The 21508-nt window shown below is 51.8% G+C and overlaps 1 protein-coding gene across 3 annotated transcripts in view; it reads right to left on the bottom strand.

The window, feature by feature from the left end:
- Positions 1-12216: 12216 nt before the first annotated feature.
- ARHGEF10 (Rho guanine nucleotide exchange factor 10) overlaps positions 12217-21508 on the bottom strand; it is an 88117-nt gene continuing 78825 nt past the window's right edge. For all 3 annotated transcript variants that reach the window (XM_082608790.1, XM_082608792.1, XM_082608791.1), the window contains 2 exons: positions 16380-16502; positions 12217-13957 (listed from right to left, as the gene is read on the bottom strand). In XM_082608790.1, coding sequence (XP_082464916.1) covers positions 13446-13957; positions 16380-16502 — 635 coding nt within the window. In that variant the 3' untranslated portion in view covers positions 12217-13445. The remainder of the gene's footprint in view (positions 13958-16379; positions 16503-21508) is intronic.

Below are 21508 nucleotides of genomic sequence, written 5' to 3'. Positions count from 1 at the left end.
GCCCACCTTTGTGGATAAGCCTCCAGTGACCACCCAGCTTTCCCCAGTCACAGGTGCTGTCCCCACAGAGGTCCTGGTCGGTCCTCTCCACCACTCTGCCAGCTTCCAGTGATCTGCTAATAAGTCATATTTAACTTCTCTTCCCACTGGATTTTACAGTGCTTGGCATATACTAAGTTCTCAATAAATATTTATTGAAGGAATGAAAAAATAAATGAATTAACTTAAAACATCCATGCAACCTCTACACCATCTAGTACAGGAGTGTGGGGAACCCCATTTATTTTCAGACTTTAGATGTTTTATTTTTAAAACTGCACTCTGGCCCCAATATGGTCAATGGAAATTGCAGAGGAACATGACATTTAATTAGGAGTTCATTCAAATGCCAGGGACCTCTAGATTTCCTGAAATTGAAGCTGGGGTATAAAAATGTCAAGAAGAAGGACTAGCTATCTTAAATATTTTTAAAAAACATCCATTTCAAGAGTATTTCAGGGGCTTCCCTGGTGGCGCAGTGGTGGAGAGTCTGCCTGCTAATGCAGGGGACACGGGTTCGAGCTCTGGTCTGGGGGGATCCCACATGCTGCGGAGCAACTACGCCCGTGAGCCACAACTACTGAGCCTGCGCGTCTGGAGACTGTGCTCTGCAGCGGGAGAGGCCGCGATAGTGAGAGGCCCGCGCACTGCGATGAAGAGTGGCCCCCGCTTGCCGCAACTAGAGAAAGCCCTCGCACAGAAATGAAGACCCAACACAGCAAAAATTAATTAATTAATTAATAAACTCCTACCCCCAACATCTTCTTTAAAAAAAAAAAAAAGTATTTCAAGAAAACTATTTTACTGTTTAAATCCTCCACAGCTCAGGGAGAGCCTGCTCGTGCACGGTAGACTTGAAGCGTGCAAACATCGCCACGCGACACTGTGCCCAAAAAATGGAACCAAAGCTCATGGAATCATCCTGGGCGTGATGGTTTACAGGCCCCTGAACGCAGAGTCTGGGGACCCGGGTTCCAGGTTCGGGGGACTCTGAAGCTGCCTGGAGCAGTGGAGAGGGCCTTTGGAATTCGGCCGGCTGGATTTCCAACACCAATTTCACCACTCCAAGTCCTGTGCATTTTGGACAAGACACTGTGCCCACTGTCCTTCTGTGTAAAGTGGTGGTATGGCTGCCCTCCCCACGGGACAGACCGAGATGATGGGCACAATGCACTTCGTGCCTCGGGTCTTAATCTTGGGGGAGCACCACTCACACTTGTCGCTTCTGTCACTGCCCCCCTGGGTGACCTCCAGCAGATATTTTTACGTCCCCAGCTGTGTGCCGCCTATAGAGTTTGCATCGTGCGCCCAAGGGGGACTGCTGCTAAGTCGCAGCTGCTTGTTCCGAGCCCCGTTAGGACCCTGGATGGTGTTTTCCTACGTGTGCTACTGCCAGATAACAGATCACTTCCCCAAAGTTTTAACAGCTCATAAGAGTTCATGCACCACCCCCACTCAGCCTTCCAAAGGGAAAAAAAGAAAAGCAATTAAATTCCAGTAGCTGTCAGGAATTGATCCAAACGCTACAAAGCCCTTTGAGTCTCTTGGCATGAAAAATTAATTAGAATATCTGTGTGTTGTCGTGGAAACCGCATTCCCTGGTTCATCCTATCCATTTTGTACAAAAGGAAAGCCCTCTTCCCCCCAGTGCCCCCCTATATTCACCCAAGCCCAGCCTGACTACTCTCTTCGGCTCTGATGAACTCTGGGTGCGTCTGCATCCTTTCGTAAGCTGCTCCTGAAATACTGGAAGCTCTTTTTCTCATGTCTGAGTGTTTCCAAGTATCTTATAAGCCGGTGCCTGAGAACCCTGTGCTCAGAGTAGAGGATGCTGCCCAGCTCTCTGGAACATCACGGACTCCGGACTGCCAACGGTGCACATAGATGGCACCGTGCACCGGTCGTGTCAGCGCAAACATTTCATATCATACACAGTCCCTGGTCCAAGCTAATGCCTTAGTTACCCTGACTGGAACAGGACAACAGAGGCCTGTCTATTTAGCCTCATGCAACGGCCAGTACTGTGATGGGGCGAAGTCATCCTCAGTCACTGCCAAATCAGTGATCAAGTGATGCCTCGTTGGGCTGAGCGCCACTCTCTACTGCGCTGCACCACAGTCTGCGTGGACTCCATCAGGCGGTCCTGCACGCACTTTTCCTCAGCAGACTGCAAGCTAGCAGGAGGCGACAAATTCTCGTCAATGAGTCAATATTACCATCATTAAATGGACAATAAGTTTATTAGTATCGATCCTAGTAAATCTTCTTTTGGAAAAGAAACAAAAATTTGATAGTTATTTTAAAGTATTTTCAAGGTATGCATTTATAACGTTAGAACAAGTTATCTGCAATTAAATATGACTTCACAGAAGTCTCTATATAGTGTATCTATAGGTAAGTGTAGGCAGAGTTCTGCAAAGTACTAGGTGTAGACACACACACACACACACACACACACACATGCACACGCAGGACCCCAGGAGGAGGGGCCTCCTCCCATTTGACAGCTGAGGAGATTTAACTCTCAAAGGGTGTAATGCAACTCTTCCATTCTGTGTGAGGTGGCGCAGGAATTCTGGCCCAACCCTAAAGCCCTTGCTTATATTCACAGTGAAACACTGTCCTCCCAAGTGAATGAATGACTCCACGCTTCAGAGAGCAAATCCAGAAGGCTTATGAGCACGAGAACCGTACTCCTTGTCCCAGGAATCCGTGTGTTACAAATAAAATTGGTGTCCCAGCGCATCTTGTTGCTTCCTTTTACCACACTGACTTCCGCCCTGAGCCCAGAGAGGCTTTGCGCTGTGAGTTAAAGGTGAACCTGCAAGCTTACACTGCCCTTGCGGGGAGGGGTGCTGCATATGCATCTTGAGAGGAGTCTTGTCCTAAATGTCATTCCGCTCAAGACTCCTACTTCAGACAGTGAGCCTGGAGGAAGTTTCCACACAGGAATGTCATGATGCTTGCCCGTAACTCTAGTAGGAGACAGAGTGGGACAAAAGATGCTCCGGCCAAGGGGCCAACACAGCCTGTAAACCTGGTGCTGATACTGGTGGGGCTGGAGGACCCCAGGACTCGGGCCGTTGCTGTTATGCCGGAAAGGGGGTCCCCAGAACCGGGGTAGGTCTTGTCGTCAAATAATTCTGTTCTCAGTCACATTGCTGTCAGCTAGTAAGGAATATAAGTGATGGCTTTGATGACCTGCAAGGTTACACAGGACAGAAATCCAAATCAGAAGGTATGCGCTGTGTTACTGAATGCCCCGCTGATAATACAGTGACTGCAAACAGTTTTAATTTTTCAAGTCATCTTTACATAGTAAAGGCCTAACTAGTAAATCCTTCAAGGTATAAACTAAATAAGCACCGCTACCTGATAGCACATTCTGGTTCACCCCAATTGAAAGGTTCTTACAGGTGAACTGTGTCCCTCTCCCCCCGCAAAAATAATGTTGGAGTCCTAACCCCCAGGACCTCAGAACGTGACCTTATTTGCAGATGGAGACTTTCTGAAGGGAGCCAAGTTAAAATGAGGTCCTTACGGTGGGTCCTGATTCAATAGGACCAGCGTTCTTATAAAAAGAGGAGATTCAGGGCTTCCCTGGTGGCGCAGTGGTTGAGAGTCCACCTGCCAATGCAGGGGACATGGGTTCATGCCCCAGTCCGGGAGGATCCCACATGCCGCGGAGCGGCTGGGCCCGTGAGCCATGGCTGCTGAGCCTGCGCGTCCAGAGCCTGTGCTCCGTAGCGGGAGAGGCCACAACAGTGAGAGGCCCGCGTACCGCAAAAAAAAAAAAAAAAAGATTCAGGCACACAACAGACACACGCAGAGGGAAGCCGTGTGAAGCCTAAGACAGATCTGAGTGGTGTGGCCACAACCAAGGGATCAGGGACATCAAGGATGACAGCGAACGCCAGCCCCTGGAAGAGGCAGGCAGGACCCTCCCCTAGACCTTCAGAGGGAGCGTGGCCCTGTGACACCTTGATCTCAGACTTCTGCCCCAGGCTGGGAGAGGATACATTTCTGTTGTCTTAGCCCCTGTTTGGGGTGCTTTGTTCCAGCAGCCTTGGGAAATGAATACAGAGGTTTTGTGTCTTCTCTACATAAGCACTGCTTTTCAAACTGTTGTAATGAATCAGTTATTTCTTTCCTGTTTTCAATCTATTATAGCCTGACCTTTCCAAAATACAGTAAAAATGAATTGCTAGAAAAAGAAAATGTTTTAAATGACATGCAAAATGCAAAGCCACGTTCTTAGTGTTCAGTTAGACACACGATCTTTCTGTCCCACTGCTGTACACGTTTCCACACACTGCTTTCAGTTTTCGTCCTGGCAGGTGCTCGGCAGACGGGCAGTGGGCCACATGCCACCTTAGCAGGCCAGCTCCAAGGACGCCTGGGGATGGTGAGTGGGCAACTGTCCCTGGGAAGCTGATGCTTTTTCATGCCCCTGCTAAGACCACAGCACACAGGGTGAGCATTTCCCTGTCTTCCCAAACAATGTCTTATTGTGGAATTAAGCAATGCACCTGTGAAAAATGAGTTGGGGGTTGGCCGTTAAAATGGGCTCTAAACTACTTCCAATAAATCTACGTGGAAATCTAACAGCCGGCCAGGCGGGCCTCTCTCTCCTGCTGATCTGGGATTCAAATGGGCGCCAGGAAAACACTTTTGAAAAACCGCTAACATCAAACTTGTAGGGCCTCTCTCTTTGAAACCCCCAGGCCTTCTTCCAGGAGGTGGGGACACCCTTGATGTGTTTACAAGAGCGCTGGACACGGATTACTTGCTGTTTCCCTCAGGCCCCCAGCTTCTGCTCTCAGCCTCCTGGGAAGCAGGCCGGCAGCTCTTGGCGGGGAAGGATGGGCTCCCCCGACCGGGGACAGCTGCGGGCGCCAGGAGTGTGTCCCAGCAGCCACTTCCCCTCCGCCACCCCACCTCCACCCAGCGGTTTGCTCTGTAGCAGAAGGTCCAGGCGGCAGAGAGAAGGGAGGGCCGGCTGGGCTGGGGCTCCCTCAGACCTCAGAGCCCCCGGCCCATCTCCTGCTGTGTCTCCCCCCTACCCCGGGGGTCCTGTGGCCTCGAGGTCTGAGGCCACAAGGGCAGAGGACTCGGTTGGTGGGAGGGGACACGGGATGGCTTCTCTCCTCACCATCCTGGATAAACAGATAAAGGCCACCCTTTCCTGCCCCACCGAAGGTGACAGTGCCACCCAGCCTGGCCTGTTCTCCCTGGAAACCACCCGTAATCCTGTACGTGCCTCTGCACACTTTCAGCAAGGCCCTGTCAGGTGCTTTCCAAGCCATCAGATAAACTCCTTGTTTATCTGAACTTTCAATACAGAAAAGAGGCTTAATCTCGTGGTGGGGGCGGGGGGAGGAGGGCCGGCCTCGCCCTCATCCCCACCCCCATCCTCCACCCCCAGGGAGCATCTCCCAGGCCTCATGGCCCTTCTGCAGTCACCACTTCTCCCAGCAGGACTACCACCCCAGGGCCCAGCTACCCTTCTCCCACCTCTGCTCAAGGCCCGCCCCCTCGGTGAAGCCGCTTCTGGGGGCTTCCCACCCGTTCTGTGCCCACATCTCTGTTCAGAGCTTCACTGCTGCATTGGTGCGCCGGCCCAAAGCTATCTGGTTCCGGGTCCGTCCCCCCACCAAGGTCTCCTCTGCAAACGCAGCTCCCAGCACACAGGTGCTGCATGGACAACACTTTTTAATCCGTGTTTGTAGCTGCATATCTACATCACACCCTGTCTTCTTTGGCTCAGGCTGCGGTAAAATACGACTGTTTCTTCTCGCTCTTTCTCACGGTTCTGGTGGCCAGGACCAGGGTCCTGGAGGTCTGGATGGCACCCTCTCCCTGTGTCCTCACGCGGCAGGCAGCCAGCACACTCCGGGTGTCCTCCTCTTCCTCTAAGGACACAAATCCCATCATGGGCCCCCCCTCATGACTTCACCACCTTCCTGAGCACCCCCCTCCTGACACCATCCCACTGGGGTACGGACTGGGGGACACACACAGGCCATAGCTCAGCTTTAGAGAAGAGCTGAAGGTCGTACACCATATAGGACCATCTCTGCCTGAGTATTTTGTTCTCTGTGCTTTTTCTTATCTCCCCCTGAAAGTATGTGGTTTTGCTTTTATCACTGGAAAGAAACAGTAAATGTGCTTATTTTTGACAGGTTTGTTTGGAGAATAAGCCCCATGGGAACGCTGCTGAGCATCCAATCCCTCAGCTGTCACCACTCCCCGAATCAGCCCCCAGTCAGCAGGCCTTGCCTTACGCCCCGTCTAGGAACCCCTCCCCGGGTCCTGCTGCCGAGCAAGGCCTCCCCCTGCCCAAGACAGCAGCCAGCCTGTCCTTAGGCCCCCCAGGAACTGGAGAGTCCATAAAAGGACTCACTGGGATCTGACAGGCCCCCCGGGGTCTCCCTGCGGGTGAAACGCAGCAGGCGGGGCTGCGGCGCTCAGGGGCTGGGGGTTCGGGAGCCTGGGCAAGCTTCCTGATCACACCTCCAGTCTCAGGGACCTCAGCCTGCATCCGGGTTCTGGCCTTGTCCTCAGGCACCGGACATGGGCAGGGCCAAGGGGAGCTGTGTGTGCCCGGGGGCAGGGCTGGATGCCCTCGGGGTGCCCTGCTGCCCTGGGGCCCCCACCCCCTCCCTCGCTGCAGAAGGCAGGAGGGTAGGGAGCAGTTCCCGAGCCTGGAAAGACCCCGGCCCACGGCCCACGTTAGCAGAGATCAAGTGAGCCGCCCCAGGTGCACCTGTACCCGCAGGTGAAAGCAGCCCCCCATCCTCAGTCTTCCCCCCGGGCCTAAGGAGGACACGTCGGACGTTTCCTGGTGGCAGGCCTCCCTCCACCCTGGCGGGTTTCTGTTCTCAGCAACAGTGCAAAATGGGGGCGGGGGCTTCCCCAGAGTCCCCGGAGAGCGGCCCAGTGTGGCCCCGCTAACTGCCCCTACATGGTGTCTATTCTTATGGAAACGAGACTTTTTCTTTAGTCTACAGGACTGTATGGTTCCCTGTGGCTGCTCAGACAAACTGCCAAGAATTCAGTGGCTTAAAACAAGATAAATCTATTCCTTACTGTTCTGTAGGTTAGAAACCCAACACGGGTCTCATCGGGCTGAAATCAACATGTCGGCAGGGCCAATTCTGCTTGGAGAGTCTGGGGAGAATCCGTGTCCTTGCTTTTCCAACATCTAGAAGGGCCTGTAGCACCTCCATCCATATCAAAGCTGGCAGGCAGCACCTTCAAAGCTCTCTCTGACTTGTTCTGTCATCAGGTCTCCTTCTCTGGCCCCGACCCTCCCGCCTCTCTCCTATAAGGACCCCTGTGATGATACAGGACAGCCAGATGGCCCAGGATCAAATTCTCATCCCAAGATCTGTAATTAGTTGCAGCTGCAAAGTACCTTTTGCCACACAAGGTAACATATTCACAGCAGTGGATGACGAGCATGTGGACACCTTTGGGGCCATCATTCATCCAGTGCAAGAAGTTACTGAGATGGGGGTTGTTCAAGAAGTAAAGTGAACAGCCCAGTGGGGACAGCACGTCACCCAGGTCAGGGAGAGGCCCACCTGCCCTGAACACCCAGCACAGGGACTGGCCCACTGCACACAAATACCATGTATGTGTTGAAAGGGTGAAAACATCTAAATAAGGGAGAAACGGATGGGCTCGTGAGGATAATCGTGAATTATAGGACCTCAGGTCCAGAGGAGAACAGTATGAAGAGAAACAGCTGCGGGGCTTCCCTGGTGGCGCAGTGGTTGAGGGTCCGCCTGCCGATGCAGGAGACACGGGTTCATGCCCCGATCCGGGAAGATCCCACATGCCGCGGAGCGGCTGGGCCCGTGAGCCATGGCCGCTGAGCCTGCGCGTCCGGAGCCTGTGCTCCACAGCGGGAGAGGCCACAGCAGTGAGAGGCCCGCGTACCTCAAAAAAAAAAAAGAGAGAGAAACAGCTGCTACGTATTGATACCGACTGTATGCCAGGCACTGAATGAAGACCCTCCAGCCGTTGTTTCATCTAAATCTCCTGCCAACTTCATAAGGCAGCTTCTGCTAACTCTGTGTGCAGATGAGAAGACGGAGGTTCTAAGAAGTAACGAGCCCCTGGCTGGATGTACAGTAAACACAGCAGTAAAGCCTGTCCTCTTACCCCTGGTTTGTGTTTCTAGAAAACTAACTGAAATGGAATTCAGACGCAACACAAACTTCACGCACCAGGAAGGTGGCTTCACATAGTTTCCTGATCATCAGTTTGGACAGTGGGATGGACCTTTCTCCCGGGGGGGAGGGGGGGAGGCGGGGGCGGGGATGCAGCACAGAGCGCGGCGGTCGGCATATTCTTTCTGGAAATTCACAGCCCCTGATGTCAACCGTGGACCCTGGGGAGACACGAAGTCTAGGCAGAGGATCCTCGTCTAAACACGTTCTGTGCTTGAGGAATTCAACAGCGCGTCTGTCGTGAGTGTGAGTATGTGGGCAGCCAGAGCTCACATCCGTCGCTTGTGTAAATCTGGATACGCGTACGCTGAGCTTGCTTAAAATATCGTATATTAAGGTGTCTCCTGCCAACACGGGTTTCTCTTTCTCTCTCTTGGCCAAGTATGAATCCATATCTTCTTCAGGCTATAGAGTAGCCATTACAGTGAATCTTGCTTAAAGACTAATTTAAGTAAGGGTGTTTGAATGTGGGCTGTTTGCCCCTGTTCACCCCTGTTAGTCTGTAGGAAAAGTTCTGTTTCAGGACCTAAACAAGGTATTTTTATACTCAAATTAGAATAACACTGCTCAAATGAGACAGACCAGTGAGAAGTCGGGGACATCTGGGAACAGAACGGGAATCCTGTGTGTTCACATCACAAAAGACACCACACTGTGTGATGTCTGCAATGGGCCTCAAGGAAACAAGGAGGAACCTCCGGGACCTGACCTCAGCCCCGGGGATGTTCGGGGCGTCCTGTGCCCTGCGGGGTGCCTGGCAGCATCCCTGGCTGCTATGCTCTGGATGCCTGTGGCGCTCACACCCGCACAGCTGGTGACCAGACACTGCCCCATGGCCCCCGGGGCGGAGGGCCAGTTCACCCCGATTGAGAACCACTGAACTGAAGACAGAACAGGAATCCCATATGTTAGCACCAAAAAAGAAAAGAAGCAATTATTTTCAATGAGCAGAAGAAGATAAAGGTAACTCCCCATTACTTACGGACTGGGGCATCACACGCGCTGTCCCCTTCCTCGCCTGGCGCAGGTGTCCGGCCCTGACAGCTCACCTGCGGACGCCGGGGAAGAAGGCTTCCTGGCTGCTTCTCAGAGGCTTGCACCATCCCTTCGGGGGCTCCGCTGGCTCTGGGCAGGCCCCCACCACCTAGGCCTCAGCTTTGCTGCCCCCAGCCTGCTGCCCACGCTCCACACACGCCCTGGCTTTGCCGTCAGGCAGCAAACAGCATCCCGGACACTCAGGAAGGCCATCCCCTAAAAGGCAGCCCTACATCCTTGGCTGTACACGCCAGACAAGGTGGTCTATGTGACCCTGACTTACCAAGACCCCCTGGATGCAGGTGGACGCAACCGGGTTCGGAATTTCCAGGAGGCAAGCCGCGCTAATGGGTGCTCGATTATCGCAGCAAGTGGCAGGAAACACTGAGGGAAGAGCTCCTGGATCCCCGATTTCTGTGGGCGGCTTTTCTGAGGTCTGTGCTCCCAGCCCTTGGTCTCCCTGCTCCGTGCCCTGGCTGGGCTCCAGGCAGCCGGTCACACAGTCCTGGCCACTCCCCAGCCTCCCAGTAGAGGTTCCAGCCCTTGTCTCCCTCCTTCCTCCTCTGTGAGTCCAGCCCTGTCATCCAAGATCTGGTAACTTCGGGGAAGCACGCGGGCCTATTCCAGTCCCTCTGCTGGCATCTCCTGCAGCCTCAGTGCACCCGCCAACTGGCCTCCCCGCTGCCCGGCCCAGCCCGCTGGCCCTTCTCCGAGCCGGTGTCCATCTGCGGGGGGATGTGAGCACAGCGGTCCTGGCCCCGTGTCTGCGAGGCTGCAATGAGCTGCCCTGGGCCCCGCACTGCAGTGGGGCCCGGGGGACAGGCGAAGCTCCAGGGTCACAGCCTTCCATGTACAGGTGACAACACGGAAGTTTCTGCCCTGACTCGGCCCCTGTCTACCTCGGAACCAGGACTCGGCCTGTTCTTACCAGAACCAGGCAGAAGTGTCACCAGATACGGGCCTGGAAGGCGAAGGAGGCACCAGGAATCCACCTGGAAGGACCAGGATGGCATTTCCCCCATTAAGATGCTGCAGAAATGTGCCTTCATCCCCCGGAAGCTGTCAGGCAGCAAAGAACTCACTAACCCGCTTTGCAAGGGTTAATTCTTTCAGACTCTGAGGGCAGCCCTGCCAGCCCAACAAATGCGCTGCTGGGGCCTTGGGCGGGGGCCGCAGGGGTGTGTGTGCCCGCCCGCAGGGTGGCGGAGGGGATGAAGGGAGAAGAGGTTTCCCAGGGAGCAGGAAACGCCCTGGGCCTGGATTAGAACCGACACACGGGTAAGGAAACCTCCAGAAGAGCACCATGCAATCATCTACTCATTTTTATTTCCACATTCACTCAGGTTTTTTTTTTTTTTTGCGGTACGCGGGCCTCTCACTGCTGTGGCCTCTCCCGTTGCGGAGCACAGGCTCCGGACGCGCAGGCTCAGTGGCCATGGCTCACAGGCCCAGCCGCTCCGCGGCATGTGGGATCCTCCCGGACCGGGGCACGAACCCGTGTCCCCTGCATCGGCAGGCGGACTCTCAACCACTGCGCCACCAGGGAAGCCCTCACTCAGTTTTTTTTTTAAAGAAAATAAGTGAAGTGGCTGCAATCTCCACACACTGCTTCCCTCAGGAGCCGTGACTTGGCATCTGATGGCGGTTCTATGTCAATGCAGAGCTCCCACTACTTTGAAAGCTTTATGCCTGAAAAATATCCAGTTTTATGAAATGCTTTCATGCATGTATAAATCTAAAAGCCACCCAAAAAATGTGCAGTCGCTAGGGCTTAAATTATGTCCATTTGACAGATGAGAAAACTGTGGCTATAATTATCCCTCTGTCCCCAGGATCTAGAACATTTTTATCAAATTCAATATATGAAAATATTTACAGAAAAAGATACTTTGGGACGTGATTTAGAGAATCAAATCAGATGATTCCACTTGCAAAGAATCCCATTTCCTGCAGCGTGTCAGAGAGAGAAGCAGTTACATGTCCTAATTCAGGGAGTCCTCCAGCCCAGCATGAATTCTGTTCAGGCCCGGAGTCCTGTCACCGGAAAGAGATCGTCTGGAAGGAAACCTCCTCTCCGGGCTCCAGGGTCCGGACTCCTGCTCTGAGCACTGCAGGTTCAAAAGGCACAGCGTCCCTCTCCCACGCTGGAGCCAGGGGCTCTCAGCAGGGCCGGGTCCCGGAGTGACTGCTCACACTTTAATTAGAAGATGGGAATAGAATAAAGTGATGTTGAAAGCTTCACCACACAGCTGGAAAGTAAAAGCTGGTAAAGTGACAGATAGGCGTGAGTGACAGCAAGGCTTTCCTAAATACGTCACCAATATTACAATGTAAGTGGAAACCTCGGCTGGCACCATTTTTATTTTTTACTTATTTATCCCATAAGAAAATGTAAGTTGAGTTTTTTGAGGTACTGATGAAGACCAAACAGTCTTTGAGCATCAAGGTTTAAGTAAAAGGCATATCCAAGTACTTCTGTTTTATGTGGACACTGAAAACACGGAGAAACTGTATATTTTTAATCAGTGCAAACAGTATGGAGCTGACTTTAGACACTTCTCTTTATATTTTATATATTTTAATATATTATATATATATATATTTATAATATAAATATAAAAAATATTAAAAAATATATAAAATATATTTTATATATTTTAAACTAATTCAACTCATGATGTCACTCAAAATAAAAACAGGCAAGTACACGTGCCTCTAGAGAGTTTCTCAGCACCGACTTGGAATTCAAAGCACTCTTTCACACGTACATTGTGCCCGTCTCTGGAATCCACATGTAAACTCCCAAACCAGCACGTGGGGATGCCACATTGGAAAGGACCACCTGACCGTCCCTCGAACCTAACTGCCCCTTTGCGTTTCACAGGAAAAAAGGCAACTCACAATATTGTATTTTTAAATAAAAAGACTTTATTCATGAAGTAAGATAGCAGCTAATAGTTTAAGGAAGGCTGGGGGAGATATTTCTTTCACATGGGGGCGCACATGCACCTTGGAAAATATTTGGCAAAGTCATAAAATTAGCATTTTTAGTCACCTGTAAAGTGCTGAGACATTCATCTTGGGTGGACCTGCATTGTTTATTTAAACATCCCGTAAGTAGAACATTGATAGATAACTACACGTGGAGCATAGCGAACTCACGGATCACTCGTGCACGACGCCCACAGACGGGGCCCTAAGTGCCCGTCTACCGACCAAGGGCCACCTTTCCTGTGTCCTGTGTCCGCCGCCAGCACCGGCGCCCACCCTGACCGGCACCGTGCGTCCTTTAGAACATGCATTCAAAGCTAGAAGCGTCCCCGGTCGACAGATGCAAACACAGCAGGAAAGGATGGACCAAGACACCTTCTACATCTCCTGAGACACTAAAACACACACATCTCCAATGTGGATATTTTGGCATTGACGCTTGAGTCTAAATGTTGATAGGCACAGAGGATTTTGGTTCAAAGCAAACATTATTTGTGAAATGTTACAGATAACATAGTGGCTAAAACTTCGTTAATTTTTTTAATAGAAAAATGCGATATAAAAATACTACTTTGTTAAAAATATACAGTACACGCATTATACCACTTTGGAAAACTCAGTTCAACTGAGAAAGCATATAACACCACCCGGCCTGGTATGTGTTACCTGGCTTTCTTCATTGTTACAAATTCTATTCTGGAGTTAAAAGATATACAATATAAATAAAAGTAGTGAATCTGAATCAAGTACAATTACTTTAAGAATTGTTAATAAACCCCTCCACCAGTGAATATGCTGTATTTCCCCATGAGCTCTGAGTCTGCAAGCTCTCTAGGCGACAGGCTACGAGAACAGGTCTGCAGCGTCCTGTGTTTATTAAGGACCACGGGGGTCAGAGGTGCAGCATCCTCCCGGGACCCCCACCCACTCAAACACGGCATCCACCCCCCTTCCTCATGCGCGTTCACACAGGGCTCCCCTGCGTGGGGTGGAGGGAGGCGCTGCCGGAGAAGCCTCCTTGACGATATTGCACCTTTCGGCCCCGAGACGGCTGGTGATTCATGCCCAGGCAGCGCAGATGCGGCAGGACCGCTCCGGGTGTGTGACTTGGCTGAAAGGCCACCCCCGGATCTTGACCCTGGCTCACACGTTCAGCAGGGGAATCTGCCAGACCATGACGGACGAGGCCAGCTCCTCCGGCCGCTGCTGCCTGGCCTTCCTGCTCACCCGCCGGTGGCCCTGTCCCCCGCAGGCCACCAGCACAGAGCTGGCCTTGGCCTTCCTGGCCCGCCGCCCTCGGCCCGGGGAGCTGCAGGGGAGCCGCAGGGGGTCCTGGACCAAGCTCTCCTCTGAGCGGGGCCCCAGGGAGCCTGAGCCCTGGGAAGGCGTCGGGGACCCAGACGTGGAGGAGACGTCGCTGGCCTGGGCGAGGGAGCCGAGCGAAGACCCCAGCCAGACGGCGTCGGGGCCGCTGCGGCTCGGGCAGGGCCCGGGCCCCTCACCGGGGAGTGCGTCCCTCTGGTCTTCATCCTGGGGGTCGGCACCGGGGGGCGGGCTGTCCCTGGGTTTGTCTCTGTCCGCTTTGGGGGCGGCTGTGGCCACGACCAGGAACTTGACGGGCCCGTTGTGAGCATGGTAGGAGACCAGGCCTCGTCCTGAAAGGGCACAGCGCTCAGCAGGGCCCCGCATGCCAGGCAGGGCCCCGGGCACCCCCCATCCACACGGTAAAACCCAGCACTCGACAGCTCAGAGTGAAAACAGCTTCCAGACCACGTTCTCGTGGATTTCTAGTGAAGTCCAAGAATGCCCTCAAAACCATGGTCTAAAATACAACTGTGGTTTTCGTCAACGGTATCTCAGCTCTGGTACTTGCATTGTACTTTGAAAGTGATAAAGTAGCTATTTTCCTGTTCTCTGTATAAATGCCTTCTCGTCTGCTCTAAGATAATATATTTAGGAAAAATTTTCCTAAATCTTGGTTTTAAAAACTTAAATGCTTGAAACATGTCAATGTTAGGAATAAGATGCCTAAACTAGCTTCCTGCCATTTTTCATTTCAAAAAGATTCTGTGGTTTAGAATAAGTTAGTCCTATGGTATTGATTAAAATGGGGGCTCTTCAGTTCAAGGGTGATGTGAATTGAATTTTAAAAGGAGCACCAGAAACTCCCTGTAGGTCTTTTTTATGAAATGCAGACTCCCCCATAACACCGAGACTCCAAGGGCCAGGCGGGAACGGGATGTCCATTTTTAAGCGCCTCGTAGGTGAGGTGACAGAAATGGGGGGTAGATGCCCTTTTCACCAAATGCTTTGAGGCTGAAACAGGGCCCTGGCGCCTCCCTCCCACTCTGGCCGAAGCAGAGGACATCACAGGATTCCTCAGCTGGGCGAGGTGACTTCCTCAATGAGCTGAAGGACAAGTCAAGAACTCCACCAACAGCAGGTACTGGGGGAGGATGAAGGGATGGGGACGCCCAGACACCAGGCATGGAGGTGTGATCTGAAGCGACAGCCCAGGGGAACATCCCAGCATCACCTGGTGAACCTGAATGTGAGTGTTTCCTACACACCTGTGGTCCCCTCCCGGACACACAGCCAGAGGAACCCAAGTCCCTAAAAGAAGGGGTGACCAGAGGAACCCCCACAGAGGCATAGCACGTAACACACAGAACAGGAAACAACTAAATACCCACTGTACGTCACATGGGGAACAAAGCCACGCTACAGAGCAGTGACACGCATGAGCTACAGTCACGTGACCAGCAAGGATGCGCCTCAGAAATAATGTGGAAAGAAAGCAGTTGGAGAGGAATACATACACTATGAGACAATTATAGAAAATGCGAAAATGGCACAATTAAAGACTTCTTTTTTTAAAAAGGTACAAGTTAGCAAAACTATGGAGAAAAACCAATGGAACGGTGACGTGAGACCCAGCAGGAGATCAGCTGTTTGGTTGTCGGGGGAGGAACGTCCCCCCAGCTGTGACATGAAAGGCTTCTGACTCCTGAGCCTTTACCACTCAAACTGCCCATAGTCACCATGTACAGCTTCTGCGTGTATCACAGGCAGGTCGTAACGGAGAGAGCAGTTAAGAAATGAATACACCAAGTTGGAATTCCATGATCCTAACAGGTGGATCATGACAATAGGAATTTATCTAAAGCACAGACCTATTTGCGGTAGACCCGTGAGAGCTTGTTGAGGGAAGGAAAGGCTGCCTGCAGTCAGAGTGAAATACTCCAGTGTTGACAGCAGGAAGAAACTATAGATGGAGATCTTTATTAACGTTTCAATGAGTTTCCTACAAATCTTTTTCTCTGAGAGTTATTACATAATCGACATAAAATTTTAAGATCTTGGTTTTACTTAACTTACGGAATTAACATTTCTCTGTATCATTCCAAGCTCTCTGCAAACATCATTTTCGCTGGCTGTGTTACGTTCTAAAATGGCAACGTGACCACTGTCTTAAGCGTCTCCCTACTCCTAATTTTGGATGTTTAGGCTGTTTCTTGTTCTTTCTGCATCATGGTTTATTCCTAGATTTGGCTGCTTCACGAGACAGACTCCTGAATCGGAAACCCTGACTCCTGACGCAAAAGCATCTTCAAGTCCTAAACACCAATGTGCTTTCCAAAAAGGCTGTGCCCGTTTGAACTCCCCACAACACTGCAAAACAGCACAACTGAGCTTTCTCAGATGCTGGGCCTCCTCCTTTGCAAAACATAAAAAGCATCCATTTTCACTGAGCAAAACTGTATAGAATGATCAAAACCAACAGCTGGCAAAAAAGGTAACGTGCAAACACGTCTTGGGGATAAGGGTCTCCCTGGACCACTGACGTCAGAAACGGGAAGACAAAAGTATGACCTGATGATTCAAATTAATAGACATAATCTTTATAGTAGGAAAGAAAGGAAGGAAGAAAGGAAGGGACGAAGGGAGAGAGAAAACCACCTAAGTAATTTACACTGTTTAAGCAAAGACACAGCTGACCACAGACCCAGGGGCTTGATGAGAGTACAGTACAGGACAGAGGCCTGGGAGATGCAGGCGCTCGGGGGGTATACTCACCAGTCACCTTGGGGATCCCCTGCAGACGAGGGACGGGCAGGGCCACCACGACGCCCAGGCTGGTGCCGACCATCAGCAGGCCGTGGCAGACGAGCAGGCTGGTCACAGACAGCCGCTGGTGTCCTGGGGGACAGGAGAGGCTTGTGCCCCACAGTCTGGCCTCTGCAGCCCACACGCTGGGGCAGGGGCCCTGGGAACTGCCCGGAAACCCTACAGACCCACCAGAATGCTCCCCGGGCAGCCCCGAGCCCTCCCGGCCAGCGGGTGTCACCGGAGCCCTAGCCACACACTGCGACTCCTTCAGCCGGACGAGCAAGAGAGAGATCTGGGGGGCGTCCTGGCTGCACCCCGGCACAGCACGGCCACGGCCTCAGGACACGTGCACGGTGCTCTCAGCACCGCTGGGGTGGCCCTTCCAGAGCCGATCACACACCCCTGGCTCGAACCCTCCATGTAAATCATCCACTTCCAAGCAGAGCTGCACACACACACGTATACACATGCGCACACACGCACATGTCAGACGGCAGCCCTGTGTGAGCAAGAGCCCCCCTAGGCAGGTAAGAGGAGACCTCACAGGTAGGACGGGCTCCCAGCGCAGCCCGTGCTCAGCATCACAGGGGAGAGACGCAAGCGACCACCCAAAGGTTCTGTCGGACGGAGACCACTCACGGCCTCGGTGGGGAAGTCCAGGAAACGCGGATACCAAACACTGGAGTCCAAGGGCTTTGGAGCTTCTGGCTGTTTGCTCTGCTTTGTTTTGTTTTGCAGTCGAGGCTCTGAGGCCCAGAGAGGTGGGTCAGCCTGACAACGTTAGGAAGTGGAGTGAAAGGTGCGTGTCTCCCCGTGACTCTCGTCTCAGGGACTGAGTCTGGGTCCCGAGCATCCCACCCCTGCCCTGACCCTGCCCACAGCACCACCACCTTCGACAGGGGCTTTAAGCCCCTCCTGGCATCTCTGCTCAGCACTGAAGCTGGAGAGCAGAGAAGGGTCATGCGGGCTGACTCCCAGGAGGGACTGGAGGGCACTTCAGAACAGCTGGATCCTTCTGCTCTCCAGAAATGAGTCATTTTCAGTATCTCTGCGTATGATCTAAGTTCATCTCAGATAAAAAGCATGAAAACAAATGGTCTAAACACCAAAGCCAAAGGCAGGTCACCATGTCCACTGAAGTTATTTTATGGTTATTTAGGCAACGGAACACTGAAACCAAATCGAGACAATGGCTACAAAAACTAAAGATCTGGTTTTACCTCTAAATACAGGCATATTTTTTGAAGAAAAGCTAATGTAGTGAGTTCCCAGGAACCCAAATGCGTGCCCATGGGAGCAGCTGGGGCTTTAGAGACGCCTGGGACCTGCGTGTCTGTCTACACCTGGGCCGGGAGCTGTCATTTCCAAACGCCAGGGAGAACTGCAGAAGCCATTTAGAAACACGGCTTTGGGCACAGCTCACAACGATTGCTATCCAGGGGCAGGTGGTCCCATCGTGGGGCAGCCCTTTGGAGAGGAGCTCCATGGACCAGGGAACGTCCCAGGACACACGGGTGTGCCTTCCAGAGCAGAAGCCTCACCTGATGCCACGTGACCTAAAGATTCCCCACAGCTACGCTCGAGACAGAAAGCAAACCCGCAAAGCTGAGACCCTCCTCTCCAACCCTCCTGGAACCTTTGGTGGAAGCAGCTGGTGGAGGCGACTTTTGGAACTGGCTCACTGCTCTATGTTTTGTTTTGTTCCAGGGAAGTACGGCCTCCGCCACTGCCCTGGTGCACGGGGGCAGCAGGTTACTTTCAATCTGGATATCTTACTTTTCAACACCAACGTGGAGAATGTCATGACAACAGGATGGACAGGGGACAGAGCTATTATTTCCCTTTTGCAGCCACTTTCTGAAGCCACCCTCCTGGAAGGAATATAGAAACTGGGGCAGTGGTATAGCCCTGTGGTCCTAGATGTGAATAAATTTCCTTTTTAACACACGAAAGTACTGGGAACAATAAAAACAAGCAGACTCTCATGACGTGGTGTCAGGGCTCGGTTCAGAGGTTGGCTGTGGGTTTTTATATCATTTAAGTCCACCCACACCCTCATTTTGGCAGCCAAGTCCTGCATATAAGCGAAAACTGTTTGTATGAATAAACTGTTTTGTGATTTATTTGATCGTCCTGAAATATTTTGGTCTGGGAAACTGAGTTTCCTTTCATTCTTCTCCAAAAAAGGAATTTGTGAGTTAAATTTTCTTTCACAGAGAATATATCATTTTAAAAATATTGGCCTAGGACTACTAAAGAAGCAAATGAAATACTTTTAATCTACCACTTGCCTTTAAAGAAAACTAATGAGGAAAAGGGAATTTCAAACAGCCCACCTCCACAGTGAGGGTTAACAGATCCTCATAAAATATGATGTGAAATATTTCCAACCACTAATAAAAACATTAAGAAGATCTTACTTTCAAATTACAAAGGATAAAAGTTTACTACTTATTTTCATTCATAAATGCATTCTGAAAGTGACCTTTTATCCCCCTTAGGAATTTTCCCGCCTCTTTGCCTGTAAATAGCATATTAGGAACATCTGACTTTTCGTCCTGTCTCCAGCTTTTACATCTGTGTTACGTTATATGCAGTGAAAATCTGGGAAACTCTCTAGTCTTTGTAAAGAAACTCCTCTCTCCAGAAGTGGATCTTTCTAAAGAGAAAGGACAAAACAATTCAAAGGCACAGAAGGTGCCCTGTGTGGCGTCGGGATGGGGAAAAGTCAGCGTGTGGGGAAAGGTTACGAAACATGACGAGAAGGGGAAAAACTACATGGTCGGTGGGAAAGACCAACGGAAACAACCCCGGGGCTTCTGGGAGGTGCTCCTGGGAGGACACCCCCAAACCTTCACTTCATCATAACAAACGCGAAAGCAGGGAAAACCGGGATGTTTTTCTTTCTAACTAGTTTGAAAGCCTTCAGTTCCAGCGAATGATGGTTTGCTCCATTTTCAAAGTGGTCTAGGATTCATCTTTAATTTCACATATGAAAGTTTAACTGAATGGTAATTAGGGAACGTGGACATTTTCCCATTCCGGAGGGTCTGCAGACAGAGCTGCTGAGAGGTGTCCAGGCTACTCCTTGTGGAAGCACCAGCTGGGGCCTTCTGAGCTGGCAAGCTGCGGGCAGAGGGGCCACCCACTGAGCATCAAAGGGGGAGGAGGGGCGGGAGGGGCGGGGCAGAGACGCCTACAAAGGCTGCAGTTGGCGTGGGGCAGAAGTGAGTTAGCGACAGGAAGGGGCAGGGGGAGCTGGCTGCTGTGTGATGCGCGCTCTCCGGGGACCCCACTGTCCTCTCACACGGGGACACAGGAGCACGGGGAGGCCGGCCAGGTTTATTCAAATGCTCGCAAGAAACACACAAACAGGGGAGAGAGTAGGAGAAGCAGCCAGCCTTCCAAGTGTGCTTGGAAAGGCTATGACTGGAACCCACTCCCGGCTCCCACCCGGGACAGAGACCAGGGAGGCGGGCAGCTTAGCGCCAGATCAACTGCTGGTTAAGGAAGCTGCCGGTTAGCTCAGGATCATCTGCTGGTGAAGGGGCTGCTGGTTAGCGCAGGATCAACTGCTAGTGAAGGGGCTGCTGGTCAGCTCAGGATCATCTGCTGGTTAAGGAGCTGCTGGTTAGCTCAGGATCAACTGCTGGTGAAGGGGCTGCTGGTTAGCATGGGATCAACTACTGGTGAAGGGGCTGCTGGTTAGCGCAGGATCAACTGCTGGTTAAGGAAGCTGCTTGTTAGTGCAGGATCAACTGCTGGTTGAGTAGCTAGTAGCTGCTGGTTAGCACAGGATCAACTGCTGGTTAAGGAAGCTGCTGGTTAGCTCAGGATCATCTGCTGGTGAAGGGGCTGCTGGTTAGCGCGGGATCAACTGCTGGTTAAGGGGCTGCTGGTTAGTGCGGGATCAACTGCTGGTTAAGGAAGCTGCTGGTTAGCTCAGGATCATCTGCTGGTGAAGGGGCTGCTGGTTAGCGCGGGATCAACTGCTGGTTAAGGGGCTGCTGGTTAGTGCGGGATCAACTGCTGGTTAAGGAAGCTGCTAGTTAGCTCGGGATCATCTGCTGGTACAGGAGCTGCTGGTTAGCACAGGATGGCACCAGAGCCCAGGGGACACGAAACCCACTCCTCGGTCTGTTCCCTAACTCATAATTAACCTTGAGTCTGGTTTAAGTTGCTGAATTCCCTTATGATGTGGTTGATGGTTCTTAGAAGTTACACTGACTTTCGTATTAGACAGAAAACTGTGCCACTTCACCCCTGGAAAGCAACGTGCTCACTCAGTGGGGACCAGGTAAGGCTACTCTGACGGGGGGTGGGGGTCTCAGCACTGTTTCATCCAAATACCCTCCCCTGACTGTTCTGGACGAAGAGGAAACAGCTGCATCCTGACGTGGCTCATGCAGCCTCATGACCCGGAGGAGATGCCGCCCTCTGAACCACGGGCTGTAACCACCTCGGGGGCCGGGAAGGTTGACCGACGGCCCCTCGAAACGTGTGTGCTGACCCCAGGCGTCGTCATCCACTGTGTCTGCCAAGTATGATGTGGTTTATGGCAAAGCGCTCGAGCTAATGGTGCTCAGAACAGAGCTCCACACCGGACAGAAAGATGCAGCTCATCACACGAGTCACAGTCCACAGGGGAAAGCACACTGAGACCTCTAGGGAACTAAACAGGGTTCTCAATTCTGCTACAAAAAAGGCATGAGTTATAGTATAGTATAGTAAATTTCTTTTTCAAATTGTGTTCTTTCTGGCCTGGGAAGTCTTCATCTCTAGAACCTACTGGAATTTTATATTCCAGTGAGAGCACGAAAGGACAGTTTACACGTTATTGCCGTATATACGTAAAAAACCCACTTGGGCAACGTCACGAACACAACTCTAGAATGAGGTTTACATACGTGTGTCCAGGATGATGGGGGTCCAAGGACCTGCAATTCCACAGGCTCACACAGGGTGCAAACACGCACTGACACAAGTATCTAAGTGTCAGAGAGGACACAATGAAACACTTCTCACCGTGAAACACTGGCCCAAGGGTAAGACGATTCAAAGAAGGACAGACAAGACATGGGTGTCTGGCCTCCCTG

The sequence above is a fragment of the Mesoplodon mirus genome (genome assembly GCF_964341445.2).
Source record: "Mesoplodon mirus genome assembly, chromosome: 20".
NCBI lineage: Eukaryota > Metazoa > Chordata > Mammalia > Artiodactyla > Ziphiidae > Mesoplodon > Mesoplodon mirus.
This window is presented reverse-complemented; position numbering and strand designations above follow the sequence as displayed.